Here is a 22,764-nt window from a genome sequence, read left to right on the forward strand (position 1 = left end):
TTTTTGCTCCTATGAAGCTGGTATTCTTGTGCATACGTCAACTGATCAGATCCATGTCATCCATAAGTCCTGGTTACATAAGGCCTTCCATGATGTTGGCGTATCAAAGCCTACTATAGTCCTACAAATGTGAGATAAAGTTTGAGAAGAGAAGAGAAAGGTACGTGCATGTACTTTATAGCAGAGCAAAAAATAAACGGTGATCTTACCAAACAAAATACTTCTGGAATGATCCTCTTATAAAACAGCCAGACCTCCTTTGATTGAAGAAAATAATGTTACCCATACAGTTGCAGCGTATCTCTCCTAGCATATATATGTCGCCCAAGACCAGTTTGCCAAATTGATGCCGTGACGGCGCGCGATCAGCTCTGACAGCTACACCATGTTTTGAGAGAATTGGGCCAGTCCATTCAATCCGATCCGATCTTTTTTCGTTAAAAAAAAGAAAAAAAACCAGAAGACCTTGTTACCCGGTGGCTTGAAGTAACGCATAGTATATAGGAAAGACCGTTGTTTAAAGAACCTCCTGATGTGCTTTCAATATGTCTTCAATCCATATGTGTCTGGTACAGTTGTTATCGGTGATGCGATTTTAATGCGTGAGCATATGTTTGGTAGGAGAAAAGACAGAGGCTGAAGCATACAATTAAAAATAATGTCATCAGTAAAACAGAGTGAATACATCAAAACACTAGTCCCGGGCGTGCCACTTCCCTAATATATTTGAACTATCTTCATATCTCTCATACCTTATGATATCAATGGCGCAGTAGTAGATATCATGAGAAATGGCTACAGGTAGCATCAAGTAAATGGCGCCCCTTTCGACAAGAACCGCTGTCCCAAGGCTTGGCAAGGAACCATTCGCCTAAAGGAATAATGACTGTGGTTGGCAGCAAGTTTTAGTAACATAGAGTACTGCCCGTTAAGAATTTGATGACATAGTACTCATTAACGGATCCTGTAAAATACCAGTAATCGTTAGTAATCGTAGTTAAGGCCATAGACAAAGGTGGAGCATTCCCGTTTCGATTAAAAGCATTCCAGCAGCTTCTTGGTCATCGTTGTCGTAGACAATGGTATTTTCGTACGATTCAATCCAATCAACCAAAGCTCCAAAGCAACAATAGCAGCAGAGCAGTATTTATAATCTATGGTAGACAACAGTAAGGTACAAGAAATTCATATGGCTGCTTTGCTCAAAGTACCAAAGACAATTACACAGCGAGCACCACGACAACAGAATCATACTAATTTATCAACAGATGAGTATCACCACGGAGAAAGATCGTTTGGGGCTAGAAATTAAAAGCAAAAGATGGTGACAGCTTTTATTCATGCGCCTTACTTTGACAAATCTGTAAGCAGTCGCTTATCCTTTGTTGCTGTGGTACTACGCTAGAATGGCACCGTGACTTCAACAATAATCTATGCTAAACAATTTGTTCTTTACCTCCAAGTATAAATGTTCCATTTGGGCACACGGATTCTGGGTTAGCAAGAAGTTCGTCATAAAAAGCAGTAGCTTGAAAGGCTCTTGAATCGTGATTTCGGCCTATAGTATGAAAGTCGTATATATTAGCCAAGAAAGCAACTAAAATAATTACATTAACATGTCATGCCTTACCGCTCTGCCCTGCATGGATGTAGGTGAACCGCTTTTCTGAATCACAAATGGCAACCATGTTCAACGAGTAGTTGTTTTTTCTGTCGACAAAGCGATCACCACTGTCACCTGGTTTGAAGATTCGAACGAGCTTCCCATCTAAAGCACCGAGTACATTTGGGAGGTGAGTAGGTCCGACTTCAAATGTTGGTCCAAGCTCTCCATATTGAAACCCTTCAACGGTTGCCTTGATAGCTTCATTTCCGGTCGGCCATCGGATTATACCACCTTGACAGTCGGCCATTGCCTCCAAAAATCGCTTGGTAAAATTTCTGTAGGATCCATGCGATGTACCAAGCAAAGTTTCGGCCATACGGTAACTGACATGAGCATTGGCAAATCTCCAGATTATCAGGCCGACTTGGATGAACACAGGTGTGGCGTTTTGTGCCGTAAATTGATACAATCGATGTTGTGACAACATATTTACGAGGGCATTGAAAGTGGCTGGTTTCATACGATAATGCGATTTGAATCCACCTGGTCCATTTGTGTCCGGAAGAGCTGGATGCGTAACTTCCCAGTATGTCGTATTTTTAACACAATTGACGTGTTGCATAACACGGAAATGTAGCGGTGATGATACAGCTGACATGATATGATCAAGAGAAAAAATGGTTCGGTACATTGGCAAAACAGTGTTGATCATGGAGAGCTGGTTGATATCGTCGTCGTCATTATTCGCAAGAAAAAAAAAGACGTAGCCTTCAATCGAAAGAAGTAGGGTGCTGATGATCGTTCTTCTGTGGACAATTTCTTGCTGGGAATCCATAATAATAGACAGAAGGTAGGATGAAGGATATAAAAAGTGTGAATAAAAGTTGAGTGGAACAAAACAAGAAGTATTACTCAAAGTCGCTGCATATACAGAGATATTTTCTTATCGGTAATGTTCTTATCATTTCATGATATGTAGAACTATGGAATCGGTTCTGTCTAAACAACAAGTTGGTATATCTAATGTTATGTAAAATGGTATACTTGACCCTCCCGGGTATTTCTTGATAGATAATTAAATATCAAAGTAATATTTTCTCAGTCGCATGGACGTGTAACAAAAGATCCGAGCCGATATCCTTTTCGGGAGTGCTGTGTCAACCAAGGGGTCGACACGGCAGTTTTGCTCTTCATTTCCTTATCAAGGATATGACAAAAAAATCCTGTGTTCATTGTATCACTTTTATTCGACTCCCGAACAACGCGCTATTACTATTTCTAGGGTGTGTCGACGTTGACTCTTGCTTGAGAGTACCCTTATATGCAATTACAATTATAACTATCACAGTGGGGTGGTGCAAATAGCCGTTCCCGCAAATAGCCATTCCCCATTTTCTCCACAGTAGCATCATGCACCAGCATATTAAACTCTAGTGCGCAGTCGTACTTATTTCACCTGAACTTGCACCTTGAGCTGTTACCTACTCCTCTTCCATTCTCCATCGAGTGATGCTGTAACGTGGAATATTGAGCAAAACAATTTAACAGAGCTTGAGCTCAACACCCACGACCCATCATTCAACGCAATCTTGGATACAGGTATTATTATTGTCAACCAGTGATTACGAAATACATACACACAATTACGCGTCTTGTAAGAACTAGACAGTGCAACAGTAGTTGATATTCTTAAACCATTTCATTTCAGACCAAAGTGTCGTATCTAGTTTGTGGATGGTACTCAATTTCCTACTCTGTTACGGTTGTTATTGAGAGCGGGGATTGGAAGATATATCACCAATAGAAGTCTGTAGTCGAACTGCCGATTTATTTCAACAAAACTGAAGGTCTTTTATACTATTTTCTTTGATACAATGGAGGGCTTTGTGTTGGTAATGTGATAGTAATATGACCATAAAGAAGGGGTAAAGATGGAGCTTAATATATGTTTATAAGATATGATTTCATTGTTGATATTGTTGAAGGTGAGGAGGTATCGATGCCTTGTATAAGTTGTGTGAGTGTATGGCTGTTGCGTGACTAGCGTCTGCTACATACTCCAGAAAGAACCGAATAAACAAATATTGAAACCACTGATGCAGTTGAGTATATTACGCCAGGTAAGAATCAAAGTACATTGGTTGAATCGAACAGTAAAAGTAATTGCAGAACACACTGCTTATGTTACTGTTTATATTATAATAGGCACACCATTGTTCTCGTCCTCGGTTGGAGATGCTTCTGCCTCTTCTACTACTGCCGCTGAGGCCCAAACAGAAGAAGAGCCAACAGCAACAGCAGCAACAACGGATTATGTTGGCCGGAAGCGCGCTCGCCAGGCCGGAGTTCCGGGACATACAGACGGCTCTAATGACAATGGCGCCAATACGAACCAGTCAGAATACCAAAGCACAGGCAAGTCAGGGCATCGATATTATGAAATGTTTTCTGCAACTACGGTGATAGTTACATACTACATTTACTACGTCTCTTTTTGTAATGCTTAGCGTGTTTATTGGAGGGAAAAACCCCAAAACGAATGGAAACAGAAGAATTAGCGACATTTTCTTCGAATCAGCAAGGGAAAAACCAACTAGCAGCTCAAGAGACAGCGTGTGCACCTGTGGTGAAAGAAGAACACATTGAGAATGTTTGTGAACGTAAGTCTAGAAGAGGTTTATTTGGGTCGAAAAGGATAAAGTCATTATGTGATGCTTATCCTGATATAATACCATCACAGAATACCACCACAGGCCAATCTTCCATCGAGTCACCACGGGCGTCACAAGAAACACACCCTACTGCAATCGATACCTCAGGAACTCAACCAAGTGCGCAACGGGCACTAAACGAACAATTATCAACATCAGCATCGCTGCCACTAGTCAGAAAGCGTGCTCGAGAGAATGACAGTGGCGTAACTGAACAGCCCATCACAGGTAATGCTAGACAACAAATGACTTCTAACTCTGGAACACTCATGAACGTAGATGCATACTAACAAGAGCATCCCCTTTGTGGCTATCACTAGAGTTGCCACCGGAGCAGTCATCGCCAAAGCATACAAAAACAAATGAAGTTGTAGCATCATCTTTGATGCACCAAGAACAACGGCAGCAGCAACAACAACCGCAAACAGCAGCGTCTTCCGCTTTGTCGTCAAGACACCAAGGAGGTCAGCAGCAACCACCACAGCAGCGTCGTCAGCTTTGTCATCAAGACACCAAGGAGAACAGCAGCAACCACTACCACAACAGCAAAGTCGAGCCTCTGTAGGACCTTCGTCACAACTTCAGGAGCAACAAACACGTCAACAAAGTAAAACCTCTACAGGATCATCAAGACATCAAGAACAACAGCAGCGGCAAGAGCTACAAGCGCAAGCGCCGGTCCGGGTTCCCGAAGGAGGTAAGACTAAAGCATTTCGGTGATAATTGAGTACTTTATTTTATGTGATCGTTTGCTTATTACAGATTGATCTATATATGCTTATAGTCGAAGGTGACCTGCTTTGCCCCTACAGAGGTTGCAATAAAAGCTATAGCAATGCTCAGGAAAAAAGATTCTTCAGCCACCTCAAGAAAAGACATGATGCCGTTATTCGCGTATTCACCACCGCAATGAAGAACAATTTGAGAAAATTTACAAGAATCGATTCGGAACAGAGCTGAACTTCCAACGGTACCAATATAATACTAACTTAGTGTCTCTCTCTCTCTCTCTCTGTGTGTGTGTGTGTGTGTGTGTGTGCTATTTTGAGAGCGACAAACGCCTCTGACAGTATACATCTTTGTATATTATCATTGATGCAAACGTAGATACGCAGGTATACCAAGAACTATATTGGATGAAGGAGATCCAATCACAGTAGAAGCAGTTCCCATTCCCAGAGCACGCACAGGTCGACGCGCAGGTATCATAACATTCACATGCCACTGAGCTCTTGCTTCTATTGAGGAACCCGCTATACTAACCGCTAATCTCCGTGCGTTTCTTTGTACCTCCATATGACATCTAGTACGAGGCGACAATACTATCAGTATAACTTTAACTTTTTAGTCCTCTGTAAAAAAACCCATCTCATCATAAGCGAACCGACAACAGCTTCAAGTAGTTAACATAGGCTTAAAAAGCATCTGGTGAGTGTTTGATAATTACATAGGACTTAGGATTAGCAGATCTCTAAGAATACCTATCATCTATACTGTAGCTGTTATATCTCCCTTTCTCCTATTTCTTCTATTCGTACATAATATACATTTGCTTCAAAAAATAAATAGCTGAATGCTGCAATTGGCAAACTTTATACAGCTGCCTACTTTTTCTTTTTTCTTTAAAAAGATAACCCAATGAATTGTATACCTAGTGCTCAAGACAGCATGTAGTGCAAATCAAAGCAATACAGAGTTGAAGAGAAATTAGCGATCATACATACTAAATCTTTGCTCGTGATAGGCGTTCGGTCGTTTCTGCTATTATGTAGGTTCAAATAAATTGTTGTACTTTGTCAAAACTTCTGTTTCGATCAATTCCTTCTTGTTAACAAACTTTGGAAAGCTGCGGAGTAAAGAATAGAGGATGTCAAAAGTGAGTCAGATTGACGCATAATGCCCGTGTTACATAACACCTTGTAACATCGTGCAGCAGAGCTTTTCTTAGATTGTGCCGAGGAACATTTATTGTCAGATTAGACTAATTATTGAAAAGAATTTCATCTAATGCTTCCTTGACTTCATCGCTGATGTCTTGAATAGGCGGCGGACAGTAACCAATGGGCACGTTCTGCTTGCGCAGCAAATATTTGATGCTTTGGATCATACCAGCCTTTTCCAAAAGTTCAATTCCGGGAGCAATGGTTTCCATGATCTGTTTAGCTTGCTCCGTTTCCTTTCTCAGCAAATGGCCAACGATCGCCTTAACCTGGTCCGGGTAAACATTGCCAGCAATCGACGTGATGCCTGTATATCCGTACCTTGTGAAAGCATCAATGATCGATGAGTCCGAACCAGTAAAGAAGCTGTACTGTCCAAGAGAGTTTGCGGTAGCTTGATCGTTCGACAACAGAGCCTTCATCTTGTTGACATTCTCGGGAGAACCGGCCTCCTTTTGACCAAAGACATTGTCGACCGATTTGGCGATCCGTGCAAACGTTTCTGGTTCCACAGTGAATCCATTGCGTCGAGGATTGTTGTATAAGAAGCAGGGTAAGTCTTTGGCGGCCGACGCAACTTGCTCAACATACACTTGCGCTTCTTGTTGGGATGGAATGCGGTAAGGTGGAAAACCGAGCATGATGCCCGAAAATCCGGCTTCCTTTGCGGCCTTGGCCAACTCTTTCGCATCGTTCGTTTTGAACGCAGCAACACCCGCGTAAAGTTGACAGTTGGTGCCTGCTGCTGCTTGAGCAACCAGACTGTACAGTTGCTTGCGTTCTGCAATCGTCATGCAATGCTGCTCACCAGTCGTTCCGCTGACAAGCAAACCAGGAATGTTGTGATCCAGGTAATACTTTACGACCTGAGGTACCGATGCCACGTCAAGATTGCCGGCTTTGGTGAATGGAGTCACCATGGCGACCGAGTATGGAATGAATCGCTGTGCCATTATGGTTGTCATTTAAGTTGTGTCTTAAAGAAGTTCTCAAAGCATTTAATGCTCGCAGGGAGGAGCCTTTTGTAGTCGGCCTTTGGCTGACTAACAAATAACCAACCAACCGTGGTAATATGTTTCGCACGCATAACTTTGTTTCCAATCCGAACTGTCGGAACCTCTTTTATCCCCCCCCCTCGCCTTGTCAAAATGAATGCGCGAAAAAGCATAGAAATAGGCCAACGTATTAATACACTCGTACAAAGTCTACAGAAAACCCCATTACGAAAAGCGGTTTGCCCTACACGATTACGACCTGGATCTTTGGAAGCTAAAGTGGCTGCTAGCCCTTATGGTAATCATACAGATTGATAGTAAAAGAAACGTGTCCAAAAGTGCATTTATGTTTTGAGATCTAACACGCCTTTTTTTTTTTTAATCATGAAAAAATGAAGCTTCCATTCTCGCATCACCGTTACGACATTGTGCATTCCACCAACGCCGTTTTCCATCACGTATGTAAAAAGGGGACGCTTCTTTGAAAAGTTTTGTCTTTTAACACATGTGCTGATCCGAATTATATACAGAAATGCTTTTGCGGTTTGGATTGGAACGCAGCAGCAAATCAGCCATATACCCTTTTCCCGAAGTAGGACTTAAAAAACCAGCAGGGCTAAACGACAGTAAACGTTACGTCCGTTTACGACGTCCAGTACTTGATGTGGTTGCACGAAACGGTAAATATATCTATATATATGTATATGCATCTTAAATCGCTTTACTTTTTCCGCATAGAAAAGCAGACAGAGCTTTACTGACTCTACTGCCGGCAGTATCAGGATCCAGAGCAATATTTCGGGGCCAAACAGAGTTTAAAAAGGACACAATGGAAGAAATCGGTCGTGAGCTGATCGATTATGTATATGCACACTACGACTCTTCCAATTTCATACGTTTGAAGCAGCTTTTACCAGGCGAATGGTGTAAAGATCCATCTTTCAGCAATGACACGACAACATCCACACAATTCCAATGTATCCTCCTTCTATCAACGCCATCATCAAACGACGATGAGGGTTTTTGTCAAATGGATCACCATATCAATGGAATGACGCCTAGTATACCTTGCTATGATATATCCAAGCTCTGGAAAGAGAAGAGCGATCCTTCACATCCCATGCCCGAAAATGGCAGCAAAGACGAGATAATCGCATATGGTGTACCAAAACATGCATCTACTGTAAAATTGGCTGTAGCGTTATGGCGCTGTCGCGCGTTTTTTTCATGAAAGATTATATAAATATAAATTTTATATCCGGATGGAACCCCCATGTACTTCCTTTTTACAACAACTATTACAACAAGCGCCTTGACACGTGTTGGAGACCGTAACCGTTTTCTCAAAATATAAAAGTGCAAGTTCCTTTACAAATAATGCGTCGTCCGTGGGATGTAACCCTAGTTGGATCATATCGTGTGCTGTCAACATGATTGGATCGTCTGGGGCATCACCGTTCTCGTTCATGGATAATAAATTATCCAATGCTACAAGAATCTGATACGACAGAGTATGGAAAAAGCTAAAAGGTAATTGCTGGACACGTCAATATGCAATTCCCACTCTAATCATGTTGTCATGACTGAATACGAAAACAAAGCTTACCCAACAAGTGCGGCTGTCAATTTCTCATGAACTCCCCATTTTCTGGTGTCCGGCACCGGTTGTTGTTGTTCACCGCCTGTAGCAGTACGTCGCTGTTGCTGATGCGATTCTGAGGATACCCGTGCAGCCACCACGTCAAAAACATCGTTATTATTGATCTCCATAGCATCTCGTTCCTCATCTGCCAAATCCTCTCCGTTGCCTAGCAGTAGCGCCTCTTGTTCTTCTGGATCCATGGGAACGTTGTCCTGCAACCCTTTCTTTATGCGGCTGTGCTTTGATGCTGCTGCTGCATTTCCTGCGAATATTCGCTGCCACGAAGTTGATGAGGACGGAGATGGTGCTGATGCTTTTTGCTGTTGCTGTTGCTGTTGCTGTAGCTGGTGCGGTCGATAATACCACAATATCACCTGAAACATGGCTGTACTCACCGCATCCCGACAGTTCGCTTTACTTTCCAATGCATTATCCAGCTGATCATTTAGATTATCGTCGTCTTGCGCAAATCCCATACCCCGCGCTGTATCGAAAATCTGTCGGATGGCCGAGCGGAACCGATGGAAATCGGCTGCATTGTGGTGATGTGGTAATTTCGACGTTGATTCAATCCGCGGAGTTCCTTTAGCAAATGCGTACCATGATCGTGTATCGTTGTCTTTGTTGGACAAATCGACTACTAGATCATAGAGCTCTGTTTTGCTTTCGAAAATGGTATCAGAGGTGCCTGGAGAGTTTTATAAGAATCATTTGAAAAAAACTTGCGTCTTGTTACATATTCATTACATTGGAAAAGCAATATTACTCACATGCTACATAGCCATCAGCAAAATCGTATAGGTCGGCTATATCGTTCACGCCAACAGCATATTTAGGATACAGTTTTCGATGCGATTTGAACATGAATGACTTTGGCAATGCACCAAGAAGAAATGTGTTATATACTGAATGCGTATACCAACGTCAGTAATTTTTACATACCATCCCTGTCTTCGATCATCTGCACACACACTCCGATATCACTCTTTTATTTTCCCCAAAGAAAAATCCAAGAATAAAACATTACCATATCCACAAGCTCTTTGCAGAGGAGGCGTGGTGAGAAACAGAATACGTTTCTTCAGCAAGGCAGCTTTCCAGAGTACAAAGATTTGTGGTCCAAACTGTGCAACAAAGAACGGGAACGCGTCGAGACGAGGTACAGTCTCCAATGGTGGCCGCGGTTCGACAGATATCAGTTGATCAAAAACGGGTGTAAATGACTGCGTCGGGTTGTAGTACAAAAGTGTCGCAGGTCGGAACGCTTTCAAATCCGATGCGGATGGATCCCATAGTGATGAAGAAGATGCCAAATCTTCTCGATGTTGTAATCGATGCTTTTCGAAATAGTGGTGCAAGTGTTTGCACATATACTCGTTGTCGTCCGTCTCAAAATCAAACGATCTATACGTACATTCAGTTGATATATTCAGTTTTTTTTTCTCTTACATTTCTGTATGTACTTGATCTTGTCTTATCGGCTCCTTACTTTGCTAGCACATTAAGCGCATGCCCATGGATCCATACTTTAGCATTTGGACCCGTACTTGCATTTGGCTCGACGATCACGCCCACGGCCCGCATACATGCTCCTCGTTGCCCTTCTTCCGCATTGTCCACATTGCGAAATATGCTCACACCAAAATACGGGGGTTTCGAAAAGAGTCTATCACGGTGTTATTATTTATCAATGGTGGTAGGGGATCCATAGGAATAAAAGAAAAAGTAAACCTACATGGTATCTGAGCGAACACGATGATGTCCACTACATATTGCTTGATATTCAATACCATCCAAATCGGATTCTACAGAGCAATATACAACCCTCACTGTATTAGCAAACAAATAAGTCGTGCCTCTCATATTCCCTGTTCGTTACCTGGAGGGTGCTGCCACTCAATCGTATTACCGTGGATCACGTCGAACCGTACAACAAAAACAGCAGCAACATTATTTACTGCATTAGCAGCTAGTTCCTCTGTAGCAATCTCGGAAAGTGGCGGCTGTTGTTCTTGGTCCACTGAGTTCGCGGGTTCTGTCGCTGGTGGTGCTGGAATCTTGCTTTGTGAAGAAGAGCTAGCAAAGGTTTTTAGCAACAACGCAGCATAAAGTTGTCGAAACCCCTCTTTTTTTTTATAAAGGTGTTGGGCCCTACCTTTCTGTCAATGGTATGGACGACACGTTGGCATCCGAAGAATCCATTGTAAATTTCGAAACGTGAAAAATAAAACGAAGGTTAAAAGTGCGGGTTTCGCTTCTTTCCTTTCTAAGCGATTCTGCATTGCAGCGAGCATGCTTAAAGAAAACTCAGCCGGTGGTGTTTCAAAGGTCAAATCAAGCCAATGTTTGAATACTGCATCTGAAGGATAACGTCGATTACGGATATTCATTTTAGTAGGTATAAAAGTTAGAAGCTTTGATAAGATAGAGATATCCTCTGTCGAGCTTCTTTATCTGTTATGTGAATGTTGTTGTCGAGAGGATCTTGGATATCAGTATATTAGCTCAATAACTGGAAAGACGCGAACAGCCGATTCGATTCTCAAATTGAACCTTTTTCGTTGGATAAGCGATTTAGTCCAGATTTCTGGGACAACAAGTTCTGCAAAGCAGCAGTGATGAACCTTTGTACTTTATATGAAAATGCTATGATCTAGCCACTGGTCATAATGTTATTACCATACAACAAATAGGACAACGGGTTGGAAATCTCCCCAAGCCGATGGTATAAATCTTCAATGATATCCATTCCATTTATTTCATCCACACACTATTTCAATCTATTTGTTGTTGCAAAAGCCAGAGCCTTACGGTTCTCTCAGGCACGTATACGTCGTTGAATTGAGCATTCCTGAGCAATATACCATATAAGCTTTTTCAGCATTCATAAAAAGAAAACGGTGGAGTGACTCACCAATAACAACTTGAATACGCAAGACGGTTTATTGGATTAAAAGCAACTGATACAAGATCGAAAATTATGGGCTTGAAAGCCTAGCAAACAAGAAGGGTTCGACCAGTACTTGGTATTTGATCGAGCATGATGGTTTTGCGGTAACAATTAACCAAGATAAAAAAATATTCGAAAGCTCATAGTCTCCCTCACCGTCTCTGCGACTGTCGTCGAGCCTCACAACGCTGTTTTATCGGTCTTTACAGTAGTCGGACGTCTTCCTCTGGCCCATTGAAGAAGGATCTGCGTAAACTTTGCGTCAACATGGATCCCTCTTTTACATCTCTTTTCATTTTCGGTATCGCGTCACAATACTACCGCAACGTGTCTGCTCCCAAATAAGTGACCGGCACGAAGGTTCGACGCACAATTTACCTAATGGCTGTATTCAACCCCACGTCATGGCTTTCCAGAGTGGTAACAGCATTGCTATTATCCAGCAAATGTTTCAAGCGAAACATAGAGTCCCTTTTTTCCAGACTGTCGGAAGCACATCGAAGAAACAACTCATAAATAATAGCAGGATCTACTTTTTATATGCTGCATGTTGTCGAGCAGCAATAACAGAGCTATTGTTTGCTGCGCGTAGTGTGTATGTGCACAAGTATACCATGTAACGGAAGATGTAGAGGTATCTACATATATTACATGATATATCATGCAACTCTCCATTAATAATCTGCCTATTTTTATTTGGGTCCAACGTCTGCTACTAACAATGCTAGTGTGCAACTGTCAAAATTTAAGTGTTAGAGGAGCGGGTAAGTACGACATTATAATAAGAATGCATATCAAGCAAGAGGACGACCAGTGCTTAACATAGAAAATGAAAGAGAGAGTCGTCATTTTTTGTATGATATGCGAGATTATGACTAAACTGACAAACCCCGCATGACTGGATGTTGGCTGGCCCGGCCGCCTGGCGCACGCTCGCATATGTAACATGATACAATGCATTTCTGAAGAAGGTACATTAGTATTATTGTACTGACTTTATTATTCGTGTACGGCAACCCGGTAATAGTAGCCAACGACAATCTAGTGAAAAACTCCTGTCACACTTTTTTGTTTTCCTTGAAGCTACTGTATATAGCGATTTCTACAGTGCGTATTTGAACAACTCTTGTATTTGATACATGAGTTCCGAATGGTAACTAACTAGAACACTTGTGTGCGATCACCGTGTTGTGTGATTATATGTAGACGTCCTATCCAAAGCATGACCGGCTATCATAGTAAGCCAAGTATTATGCCTAGTATTCTTTTTTTTTGTACATATGTACAGTATATCTATGGGCTTTACAATACTCGGGCTACAAAAATTCAGGTGTTTTGTTACTGAGGACTCTTGTCGCCTGCGTAGTTTCTATAGCTGGTTCGAACAAAATGCGGAAACCAATTATCACTCTAATGTTATCACCCTATAAAAACCCTCCAATGTACTGTATTTTCCAAATACGATATACATTACCATTCGTCATTTCGTATTAGTTATGCTCTTCGCTTACAGCGCTGTTCGACATTACTCGAGTATATTCCAAAGCGGGTGGATATCTTCCATACGTATCATACCGTCAAGTTAAAAGCTCGCTCAAGCCATTTAATAATAACAACTTTTTGTATAACGGTTGCACTTTCATTTGTAGCGCGTATGATGGTGGTTGAAGTAAAACCACTACGCGCGTGACAAAGATCCTGAGCATTGAGATGCCCGAATTTTATGTAGCCCGCATACTAACTCCCATATGCATATAACCTTGTACTGATTAAATAATTCATCTTTAAGTAGGAACCATAAATGATGCCATTCGTTGAGAAAACAAGAACGCTTTAATGCACTGATAGCTTTCTAATAAACGATACGTCCTAAAGATGGCTGACCATCACTGATCCCTGGAACTACTGTAACATACATGCATAGCGAGAACACATGCGTATATAACTTATTTACTGCGACACCGCTATTATTATTTTTGTTGTTTAGTGAAAGATTACTTGCGCGCTTACATACCGCACAATTACAGTACTGTATATTGATTACACAGCAATGAAGACGGAAATACTGTCTATGGCGCATACTGACGTGAACCATCATTTCTTGGCAAAGTTAAAAAATCCCGCAGTGCTTATATAACCACATGTATCTTGCATAATATCTATGGTATTATAACGCCCGTAATTGTATATCCTATCTTCTGATCGTGTGATGTAGAACTGACAGCATTCATGTGTACACACTACTAGAAGTATACATCTCGTTTTCGATTCCTTTTAATGACCCTGACGAAGTCTGGCATCTCTCTGTTTTCTAGCTAAGCTTCGAGTTGTATCGGAGCCCTGGGAAATGTACATAGTAAACTGGGGGTTTGCTAATCAACATATATTACGATTTCATTAATTCTTGACATGAAAGAATATATCTTCCGACCCTATTTCCATCGAATTTTTCTCGACGGTTCAAGTCAGTGTGCACCATAGTGCAGAGGCATGTTTTCGGTTCAATATTAGAATGAACGGCATACCACCTTATGTTCAAGTAGATATGTATGTACAATCCTCTCTCCTTCGTCGTTCATAAAATACGTGGCGTATAATAGCATATTTCCTAACTTGGACATAGAGAGCGCAGAATACAAAAGAAGAAACGGGCTGTTGTAGTGTAAAAGTTATAATGTATTTTCACCCCCCCCCCTTGTGTACATGTATGTACGACGAGGATTGAAGTGGGAAATCAGTGTAGATGTGAGACATAGCAAACGTAGTTTGTTGTATATGAGACTCTTTTAAGATAATATCGAATTCTCACAGCATAATAGTTTTCAATACTGTAATATTTTCGCTGCTATATACTATACTCATTGTGGCTCTCGTAATATGTATCTATACACCATGAAAGGATATAGTGTGCATGGTGCCGCCTCCACCTACCACAAAAATTGGTTGTACAGCATTGTCGAAGCAGCCGCGAGGAAGAGGGGGGGGGAGAGAGATGACATGATGTTAATGTTTACTTAATTTACCGCCTTCTTGATGCTTTTGCATAAAATTGCAGTTAAAACAACAAGCACCGCGTGTATACGAATGAATAGGCGGCGACACAGCAGCAACAGCAGGTACAACAATAGCAGCTATACAGGCAAAGCTGCTATGTCAAAACAAGAGACGTCATTATTTTTTGTCTCCTTAAAAAAACCGCGCATTGATTATCGCTGATATTACTCTGCTGATAGGGACAATCTTCAATAAAAGAACCAATGGTATGCAGCCCATTCCCTCTAACCCGTCTTCAAGCATTGACGGAAAACAGTAACAGCCGATAAACTGTTACACTACATTGGGAGGGGGGGACGAAGGTAAAAAGCAACTCAGAGCAATTAAGGGGTAGTACTTTTTGTTCTATTACTTAAACTGACCCGATTGAGCCCTCGGATTGACGTACCCACTATTACCTCTACTACAATAGTCGCATTGATAGAAACTAAGTGAAAAAAAAAAGAAGAGAAGAGGAACATCGCGATAGATGCAAGACATCCACAGCACCAATAAGGGCGGGCAATACGTAAGTATTAATGCGTATCACAAACAATGATACCACTACGCATAATAATAGAATGGCTTTTTGTTGACACATCGGGATATGCGTTCCGGATGAGATGATCCTCGCCTGTCCTTCCCTGCCTGTGGCCACCCCACGCCATACAAATCAGCAGCGCACATCTGTCCCCATAATATCATTCCGATCCGAAATTTTGAATAAAGTGACCTAAGCCTAATTCTCTCTATATGATTTTCATTTTAGGTTATATAAAAAAGAGGCTCGTCATCTACTGCTACCGGAAACCCTATACAAAAAAGAAAACGTAATAGAACCTGGGTTGCTATTATACACTGTAATCGCATCTGCTCTACAAACAAACAACAAACAAACAGATGACGACGATGATGATGATGACGGAAGAAGATGTTTTCAATGGAAACATATGTATATGAAGAACGGTGCTCGCCAAAAAGAAACAATACAGAGAAGGAAAAAGAGCAGCACAACAAAGATATAGATACATGTGTGTGTGTGTGTGTTTTGTAATGATATCTACTATGTCCTCTTCCCAGAGGGGTAAAAATGCACTGTCGTCTTCCGTCGTCGTCGGCAAACTCCCATCAAATGAGTCGACCGGGTACGTCCATCAATTAACACTACTATAGTGCACCGTTTTCCTCCCCCACACCACCCCGCACTTTATTGGTCGGGGTAATGCTGCTGCTGCTGCTGCTGCTAATTCGTCTCGATTGTAAGCATAATCTCCTTCGAGCTGAGATGAGATAGACGACATGCATGCAGTTCCAAAAGCAGTAACTAAATAAGTATCGTCGGTCTGTCTTGTCGTGTTGGTGACATGTCCCACTTTACCCACCGACACCTCAACACCCACCCCTTTTACATAAATCTGGGGTTTGGGCGCAATGGAATACGGTTGCAATAAGTCGTGTTAAAAAAGAGCGGGTACCATTCCCCCCCCACCCGCCCCCCGGCGGGTGCTCTCTCTCTCCTAATAGCCCACAGCAACACAACCCCACCAAAAGTACCCACTCACCTCCTTTTTTAGCGTAACCGCCAAAGCACCAGATGCTGTATGCTACTATAATGCGTGAGTTAGCTGGTAAAGGGACAGGCAGCAAGAGAGAGAAAGAGAGAGTCAGACGCTTGTGATGGCACTCTCGGCTAGTTTCCTTTTTCTTTTGCATATTTTTCTGTGCGTGTGGTGTGCGTGCCTAACTTTTTCTTCTTCTTCTTCTTCTTCTTTCTTCCTTTCTCTCTCTCACCCGCTCTACGCATAAGCGCCTTCTATTGTATTATAATTTTCCCTTCTTTTTTTCATATAAGAACAAGTCCTTTTCATTAAGCAGCCAAACAAAATAAAAAAAAACAACAACAACACCAACAACAACCCAATCTATGGCCAATATAACTATGCCGACCACCTCAACCGGTGGTGGAGGAGGTGGTCGTAACACGAACAATAGCAGCAGCCACGACAACACACCGATGATGAGCCTACCTCGACCCACGAACGATGATACGCAAGATCGACTGAACCAGATCGACGACCTCAAATACTTTCTAGCGACAGCGACGAACGACTGGGATCCTGAACGAGCTGTCAAATCGTTTGGCTTGCCCACCGGCGAAAGCGTATCGTGCGTGTTTTGGAACCACCTGTTCCACATTACCGGCACGGACATTGTCCGCTGTCTGGTGTTCCGCTTCCATGCATTTGGTCGACCGGTCTGCAACCTCAAAAAATTCGAAGAAGGTATCTTTTCAGACCTGCGTAACCTCAAGCCGGGCAGCGACGCCTGCTTGGAAGAGCCCAAATCCGAGTTTCTCGACATGCTTTACAAGAACAATTGCATTCGCACCCAAAAGAAACAAAAGGTCTTTTACTGGTTCTCTGTCCCGCACGACCGACTCTTCTTGGACGCGCTCGAACGTGATCTTAAGCGCGAAAAGATCGGTGTCGAGCCTACCAGCGTTGCCGTGGCTGATCCAGCCTCGTCCTTGTCCCTGGATTCTACCCACGAGCTGTTTGACCAGTTGCGCAAGTCAATGGCTCTCTCGGCTGCTGCTACTGCTCATGCGCTTGAAGACGAAGCTGTTGTGTCCGGTCGGTCGTCCACGAATACAGCATTGGCTGCTTCTAACAGTAGTCTTGGTGGTGTTAGTAGTAGCAACAACAACAGCAACAACGAGCATCAACGGCATGCCATTTTGTCTAATGCAGGTAAAGCCTGAATGTCAAAAACATACATACACACACACAAACCAGTTTGAAAGCAGGCACACAAGTTGGCAAACAAAAGAAAAGAATAAAAAATCTCTCCCACCCCCCCCCAAAGTATACCAACCGATGCCCTTCTTTTTGTATTCTTTTCTTCTGTTTTTTTTACCAAAACCATTTTTCCGTTATTATATATAAATTGCAAACCAACGAACCAACTTTTTGTTTAAATTACAGACGAACATGAGGACATGATGACTGACGAAGACGAATGGGCCATGGCCTGGACACCCACAGTTACGAGTGCTGCAGAAGTAGTAGCACCATTACCAGGAGCGAAAAGCGAAGGAGCACAAGGTGGAAGCAACCGGATAGCGTGGCAAACTTTTCCTGCTAGCCGGTCACACCAGCATCAGCAGCAGCAGCAAAGGTCCCGAAGCAACAGCAACGTGTCATCCTCATCCTCATCCATGCAGCAGGACATGGATGCGCCGATGGAGCCTATATCACACGCGATTGGCAGTCTGGACCTGGCTGAAGATAATAATCATGACGCTAGTGATACGACGTCAACGACAAAGCAACACCACTTGCGCAGAAAGTCAAAGGCGTTGATTGGCATGGTGTCGCTTTTTGAAGGTTCGGCCACGTACAAACAGCGCCGACGCCGAGCTGCATCTTTGTCATCCACAACGACAACAACAACATCATCCTCGTCGTCCCCGTCCATCGTGACTACTGCTCATGTTGTTGCTACCCATCATACGACTGCAGCAGCACCATCGTCCTCGTCGTCATCCGGAGGACCTATTCGGCATCATCATCGTTCAACATCCAATCCTGACCTAACAGCCCTGTTTGCCCCTCCTGCTGCTCACCACCACCACCACCACCATTACCATCATCCCCTCTTCAACGGTACACAACAACAGCAACAACAACAGCAGATACCGACGAGTAGTACAAGCAGCCCACTTGTTATCCAGAAACCTGCGCCACCGCTCTTGTCGACCACGTCGTACAACGCATTGGCCTCCGCAACAAATGCATTAGCAAGTCTGGGCGATGATGGATCAGACCCGAACCGGACATACACGTGTCCTCTTGGTTCCTGCGGCCGTCTGTTCAAACGGCTTGAGCATCTTAAACGCCATCTGCGCACGCATACCATGGAACGCCCGTACTTGTGCCAACAGTGTGGCAAACGGTTTTCGCGTTCGGACAATTTGGCCCAACACCGCAAGACGCATGATCGGTCTAGACTCCAGGCAACGCGTAATACCAAAGACGAAGATCGGCAGGATGGACCCGGAAGCAACAGCAGCCATAGTGGCAGTGGCGGTGGTGGTGGTCCTAATAATCGCAGCAAAAGTCGTGGTTATCAACAGGGTGGCAGTAGTGAAAACAGTAGTAATGGCGGCAGTAGTAATGATGGTGGTGGTGCAACAACGCCCCATTTTCTGCCTCAGCAGTGGGCACCGCATCTGGGCGTTCTCACCGCATCCAACAACAGTCTTTGTAGCAGCCGGAGCAGTACGATGAGTCCAATGCATGATCCAGACTGGGATTTCACCACCACAGTTGTCAAGCACGAACCTCTGCCCGACTGGAGTGCTGTTGCGTCTTCGTCCTCTTCACCAAGCTGGCAACAGCCCATGTTGATGTTGCCATCGTCGTCGTCGTCTACCTTGGAACATCACAGTAAACTTGCCATGATGCATTATCAGCAGCAACTGCAATACGGTCGCCACCATCATCATTATGGTCATGCATCCTCCTCTCCGATGATGTTGTCCTCGCTACAACAACAACAACAGCAGCAGCCCAGCTTTGTGCATAGCAACAGTAGCAGCAGTACAAGCAGCATCAGTGATAATTACTATCATTCGATGCCGTCAGCTTCGTCGTCCACCACCATGGCTGGATCAGCAGCAGCAGCAGCAGCAACAACGTCATCATCATCGTCATCGATGTATGCAGCGCTTCCTTCAGAAGATGCCTCATCGTTTCTTGTTGGCTCCACGGACTACAACAGCACAGATTTTGTCGAGTTTTACAACTCACACGCTCCTTTAATACCAACAACGTTCGTCAATGATTATTTGGTCGATCAGGTATAAAAATCATTTATATTTCTCTCTCTCTCTCTCTCTCTTTTGTTTATACAACGGATATACATACCACTTCTTCTTCCCCATAACTTTTCTATACATACATACACACATACATACACACATATGCTTTTCAACCTCCACCTTCTTTCTTTTTTGCAAACCACACACTCTCCCCAAGACATATATATACATATCATTGTCCCAAATTTTATTCGTTCCCTTTTACTTTTTATTTTATTATTTTTATTATTATTCTTGCCCATATATGATTTATATCTCTTCAATCTCTCTCTCTCTCTCTCTTCCTCTCCTCTCTGGCGCCAGCTTATTTATATGTTTAATTCTTTTTTTTTCAAAACCTTTTTATGCCTAACTTTTACTTTGTCTCTCGTATTGGCTAGCTTCATGATGAAACACTCTCTTTTTTTATTAATTAGTAAAAAAAAAATCTTTTGTTAAATATGTGTGTCTGTGTGTATGTATGATGTGTAATGGCAAACTGGGAACTTTTATAAACTGGTTGTCAAGGTACTTGTAAAAGTTGAGCTCAGTTGCTAGATTGTTGCTATTGGAAACACGTTGTTGGGTTGCTATTCAACGTCCTTGATGCTTGATCAGTCGTGCTGGGATAACTGCCCATACCAACGCGAATGAAACCCAGTCTTTGAAGGATCAAGGATGACGGGTACAGTAGTTTTTTTTTTTCCTTGTGTATATATCTAATCACAAGAACAAATAGAGTATATGCTATAGCGGGCAGTGCTTTATGGTTTGCATATAATGTACTGTGCTATTGCTACCTTGTTTGTACATACCATCACATGGTGAAAGATTCCTTTTTCCCCGCCCCAGCGCTTCCAAGAGCTTTGCAATTGCGCGCAGATCAGAAAGGATTTCTCAGAAAGGTCGGTCGGTGTGTGTCCGTGCCACCAGATCTCTTGGACCCGATACGACAAGGACCGAAAGATCTGTGATTTGTTTGAAAGATTAGTCTCCGAAGCCCAAAGAAAAAAAGAATTTTTTTATCAATCCGCCTGATCCTCTTTTTCTCTTTTACTTTTATTTCCTACTACACACCCACACACACATATCTCTGTGCAAAATGGATCGGGTATCTGTAGGTGGCAGCGAGAAGGATGTCGAACAGTCCGCCATTCCAAGGGATTATTATGAAGAACAGCTCGAACGAGAAAGGGAAAAACGGGAGTGGACCTGGCGAGGCAAAACCTGGAAAGAACGCTTCTCGTTTGTACGATCCTTGAACTTTTGGCGTGTGCTTATCCTTGGACAGAGTATGTTTTCCTTTCTTTTTAAAAGATGACACTTATTGGTTAACAACCTTTTTTCTTATTTAGTCCTCGCAATGTGTATTACCGGTACTGTGGTGACATCGAATAAACTCGGTAGCGATTACAACTTTAATGCACCTACAACGCAAACTTTCTTGGTCTAGTAAGTTTAATAAAAACTCGGGGGGGGGGGGAACATTTGGGAATACTAACAAGTTTCCAAACAATAGTGCTGTATTGGCCCTTATCTACAACCCCTATGCGATCTGGAAACGTGGCTGGAAAGCATGGCTTAACCAATTCTGGGAACGTGGCGTTTACTGTAAGTGTTTTCTTTATAGTGAAAGTGAATGGAATTGGTATTAAACAAAGGGGTTTCAATTATGATAGACTTCTTCCTCGGCTGGGTTGATGTCGAAGGCAATTACTTGGTCGTCAAGGCTTACGCATACACGGGCATGTTATCGGTCATGTTACTTGACTGCTGGAGTACGCCAACCTGTGTCATTCTGGCCCTGATCTTTTTCCGTGTACGCTACCGATGGTTACAATACGTGGGCATCTTTCTGGCCATGTGCGGCACGGGCATGGTTGTCGGCAGTGACGCCATGGATGGCCAGTCGTGGATGGCGAGTGATCCGGTCAGGGGTAACTTTTTTGTCATTATTGGCGCCACATTCTACGGTATTTCCAACACCAGTGTCGAATACTTGTCGCGCAAATATCCAATCTACGAAGTCACTGGCAGCTTCACATTGTTTGCCACTTTGATCAACCTGGTCCAGCTCATGATTCTGGAACGAGAAGAGTTCAGCACGTTTGTCAACAATGGCGAGGTTGTCGGCATGATCATTGCCTACACCGTCTGTATGGTGATTCTGTATTCGCTCGCGCCAGTCATGTTCCGTTGGGGAAGTGCCGTCTTGTATAACCTGTCGTTGATGACCAGTGATTTCTGGAGTTTGATTTTCGGTTTGGGTCTTTTTGGTTATACGGTTGGCTTCCTGTATCCCATCGCCTTTGTGGTCATCATCCTCGGTATTGCCTTGTACTATGTGTTCCCTACACCCGAGCCTGTCATCCAGATGCCAAACGATCCGACGCGAAGACACAAGCGATTCAAGTGGTTTGGCTTTTGGTATGATACCATAGAGCCTGTCGTTGGACCGGAGCATCAAAAGTCTGATGCGCACAGTGATCCTGCTACTATGGCCCGTACCGAACAAGTCGACTTGCCTCCTATCACGATGGTGGACAAGTCCTAGAGATCCATTACTGTCATATATGGCGACGAGGGGAAGTATCATCAAACCAACCAACCAACCAACCAAAAAAAAAACTCTTATTATTGCATACACTCATGAGGAACGTCCCCCGCATCTTTTATTTTCTATATATCACCCCTAATTCCTATTGATATCCCTATCACCGTCGTCATCACAGCCTATTTAATCATTGTAGTACTAGCATATTATTATTTATTCTTCCACTCCTCCCCTTCCCCCTTTATTTTGTCCTTTTATTCCGCGGTTGTAAATTCTAGACGACTGGCACTTGCGTCTTTGGTCAGTCTGTAAAGAAAAAGACGTTTCTCCCGCTCATATACATAACAGAGCTTCCCTCCCTCCCCGCTTATTCTGTGGATAATCCCACATTATAAGGCCCATTGTTGTTCCCACTCGGTGCTGCTGCTCGGTGCATGAGTGTGTGGAATAGCATGTGAACAAGTATGTAGTG

General features: G+C 43.0%; 9 protein-coding genes across 9 annotated transcripts; 5 read left to right on the forward strand and 4 right to left on the reverse strand.

Moving 5' to 3' along the window:
* Window positions 1–363: 363 nt before the first annotated feature.
* BDB00DRAFT_860752 (uncharacterized protein) lies at window positions 364–1,301 on the reverse strand. The gene is made up of 5 exons (XM_053126014.1): window positions 1,212–1,301; window positions 960–1,154; window positions 753–871; window positions 527–636; window positions 364–428 (listed from the first exon to the last, which is right to left on the reverse strand). Exons 2-4 carry the CDS (start codon window positions 1,005–1,007, stop codon window positions 579–581), a joined length of 225 nt encoding a protein of 74 aa, XP_052972638.1. The 5' UTR covers window positions 1,008–1,154; window positions 1,212–1,301; the 3' UTR covers window positions 364–428; window positions 527–578.
* Window positions 1,302–3,551: 2,250 nt separating this feature from the next.
* BDB00DRAFT_879770 (uncharacterized protein) lies at window positions 3,552–5,230 on the forward strand (the record flags this gene model as incomplete). Its single annotated transcript, XM_053127914.1, has 8 exons — window positions 3,552–3,591; window positions 3,709–3,726; window positions 3,812–4,065; window positions 4,185–4,266; window positions 4,360–4,545; window positions 4,638–4,867; window positions 4,940–5,014; window positions 5,102–5,230. 8 exons carry the CDS (start codon window positions 3,552–3,554, stop codon window positions 5,228–5,230), a joined length of 1,014 nt encoding a protein of 337 aa, XP_052972639.1.
* Window positions 5,231–6,298: 1,068 nt separating this feature from the next.
* BDB00DRAFT_793487 (uncharacterized protein) lies at window positions 6,299–7,210 on the reverse strand (the record flags this gene model as incomplete). The annotated part of the gene is made up of 1 exon (XM_053121213.1): window positions 6,299–7,210. One exon carries the CDS (start codon window positions 7,208–7,210, stop codon window positions 6,299–6,301), a length of 912 nt encoding a protein of 303 aa, XP_052972640.1.
* A 195-nt stretch (window positions 7,211–7,405) lies between these two features.
* On the forward strand, window positions 7,406–8,483 carry BDB00DRAFT_879772 (uncharacterized protein; the record flags this gene model as incomplete). The annotated part of the gene is made up of 4 exons (XM_053127915.1): window positions 7,406–7,550; window positions 7,651–7,710; window positions 7,783–7,932; window positions 8,035–8,483. 4 exons carry the CDS (start codon window positions 7,406–7,408, stop codon window positions 8,481–8,483), a joined length of 804 nt encoding a protein of 267 aa, XP_052972641.1.
* A 55-nt stretch (window positions 8,484–8,538) lies between these two features.
* Window positions 8,539–11,096, reverse strand: BDB00DRAFT_879773 (uncharacterized protein; the record flags this gene model as incomplete). The annotated part of the gene is made up of 9 exons (XM_053127916.1): window positions 8,539–8,547; window positions 8,625–8,775; window positions 8,859–9,582; window positions 9,665–9,799; window positions 9,922–10,298; window positions 10,384–10,560; window positions 10,630–10,699; window positions 10,774–10,970; window positions 11,050–11,096. 9 exons carry the CDS (start codon window positions 11,094–11,096, stop codon window positions 8,539–8,541), a joined length of 1,887 nt encoding a protein of 628 aa, XP_052972642.1.
* Window positions 11,097–15,725: 4,629 nt separating this feature from the next.
* BDB00DRAFT_860778 (uncharacterized protein) lies at window positions 15,726–16,179 on the reverse strand. Its single transcript, XM_053126015.1, has one exon. The coding sequence runs from the start codon at window positions 15,906–15,908 to the stop codon at window positions 15,753–15,755; it is 156 nt and encodes a 51-aa protein (XP_052972643.1). The 5' UTR covers window positions 15,909–16,179; the 3' UTR covers window positions 15,726–15,752.
* Window positions 16,180–17,005: 826 nt separating this feature from the next.
* On the forward strand, window positions 17,006–17,419 carry BDB00DRAFT_722293 (STE like transcription factor-domain-containing protein; the record flags this gene model as incomplete). The annotated part of the gene is made up of 1 exon (XM_053118199.1): window positions 17,006–17,419. A coding segment is annotated over one exon (414 nt), but the record flags the coding sequence as incomplete, so codon positions are not given.
* Window positions 17,420–18,703: 1,284 nt separating this feature from the next.
* On the forward strand, window positions 18,704–18,880 carry BDB00DRAFT_721950 (uncharacterized protein; the record flags this gene model as incomplete). The annotated part of the gene is made up of 1 exon (XM_053118191.1): window positions 18,704–18,880. A coding segment is annotated over one exon (177 nt), but the record flags the coding sequence as incomplete, so codon positions are not given.
* A 1,898-nt stretch (window positions 18,881–20,778) lies between these two features.
* BDB00DRAFT_985121 (uncharacterized protein) lies at window positions 20,779–22,659 on the forward strand. Its single transcript, XM_053130018.1, has 4 exons — window positions 20,779–21,030; window positions 21,094–21,190; window positions 21,258–21,349; window positions 21,418–22,659. The coding sequence occupies exons 1-4, from the start codon at window positions 20,841–20,843 to the stop codon at window positions 22,290–22,292; spliced, it is 1,254 nt and encodes a 417-aa protein (XP_052972646.1). The 5' UTR covers window positions 20,779–20,840; the 3' UTR covers window positions 22,293–22,659.
* Window positions 22,660–22,764: the final 105 nt, after the last annotated feature.

Source organism: Zychaea mexicana (genome assembly GCF_025766255.1).
Source record: "Zychaea mexicana strain RSA 1403 chromosome Unknown BDB00scaffold_191, whole genome shotgun sequence".
NCBI classification, from domain to species: Eukaryota; Fungi; Mucoromycota; class Mucoromycetes; order Mucorales; family Lichtheimiaceae; genus Zychaea; species Zychaea mexicana.

Excerpts from the sequence above, each read along its gene's own strand:
- BDB00DRAFT_860752 (XM_053126014.1), bottom strand. The coding sequence starts at position 1,007 with ATGGCCTTAACTACGATTACTAACGATTACTGGTATTTTACAGGATCC. Across the intron at positions 872-959 it reads ACTGGTATTTTACAGGATCC|GCGAATGGTTCCTTGCCAAG; the intron begins GTTAATGAGTAC and ends TTATTCCTTTAG. Across the intron at positions 637-752 it reads TGCGCCATTGATATCATAAG|CCTCTGTCTTTTCTCCTACC; the intron begins GTATGAGAGATA and ends TGTATGCTTCAG.
- BDB00DRAFT_860778 (XM_053126015.1), bottom strand. The coding sequence starts at position 15,908 with ATGTATCTATATCTTTGTTGTGCTGCTCTTTTTCCTTCTCTGTATTGT.
- BDB00DRAFT_985121 (XM_053130018.1), top strand. The coding sequence starts at position 20,841 with ATGGATCGGGTATCTGTAGGTGGCAGCGAGAAGGATGTCGAACAGTCC. Across the intron at positions 21,031-21,093 it reads TGTGCTTATCCTTGGACAGA|TCCTCGCAATGTGTATTACC; the intron begins GTATGTTTTCCT and ends TTTCTTATTTAG. Across the intron at positions 21,350-21,417 it reads CTGGGAACGTGGCGTTTACT|ACTTCTTCCTCGGCTGGGTT; the intron begins GTAAGTGTTTTC and ends CAATTATGATAG.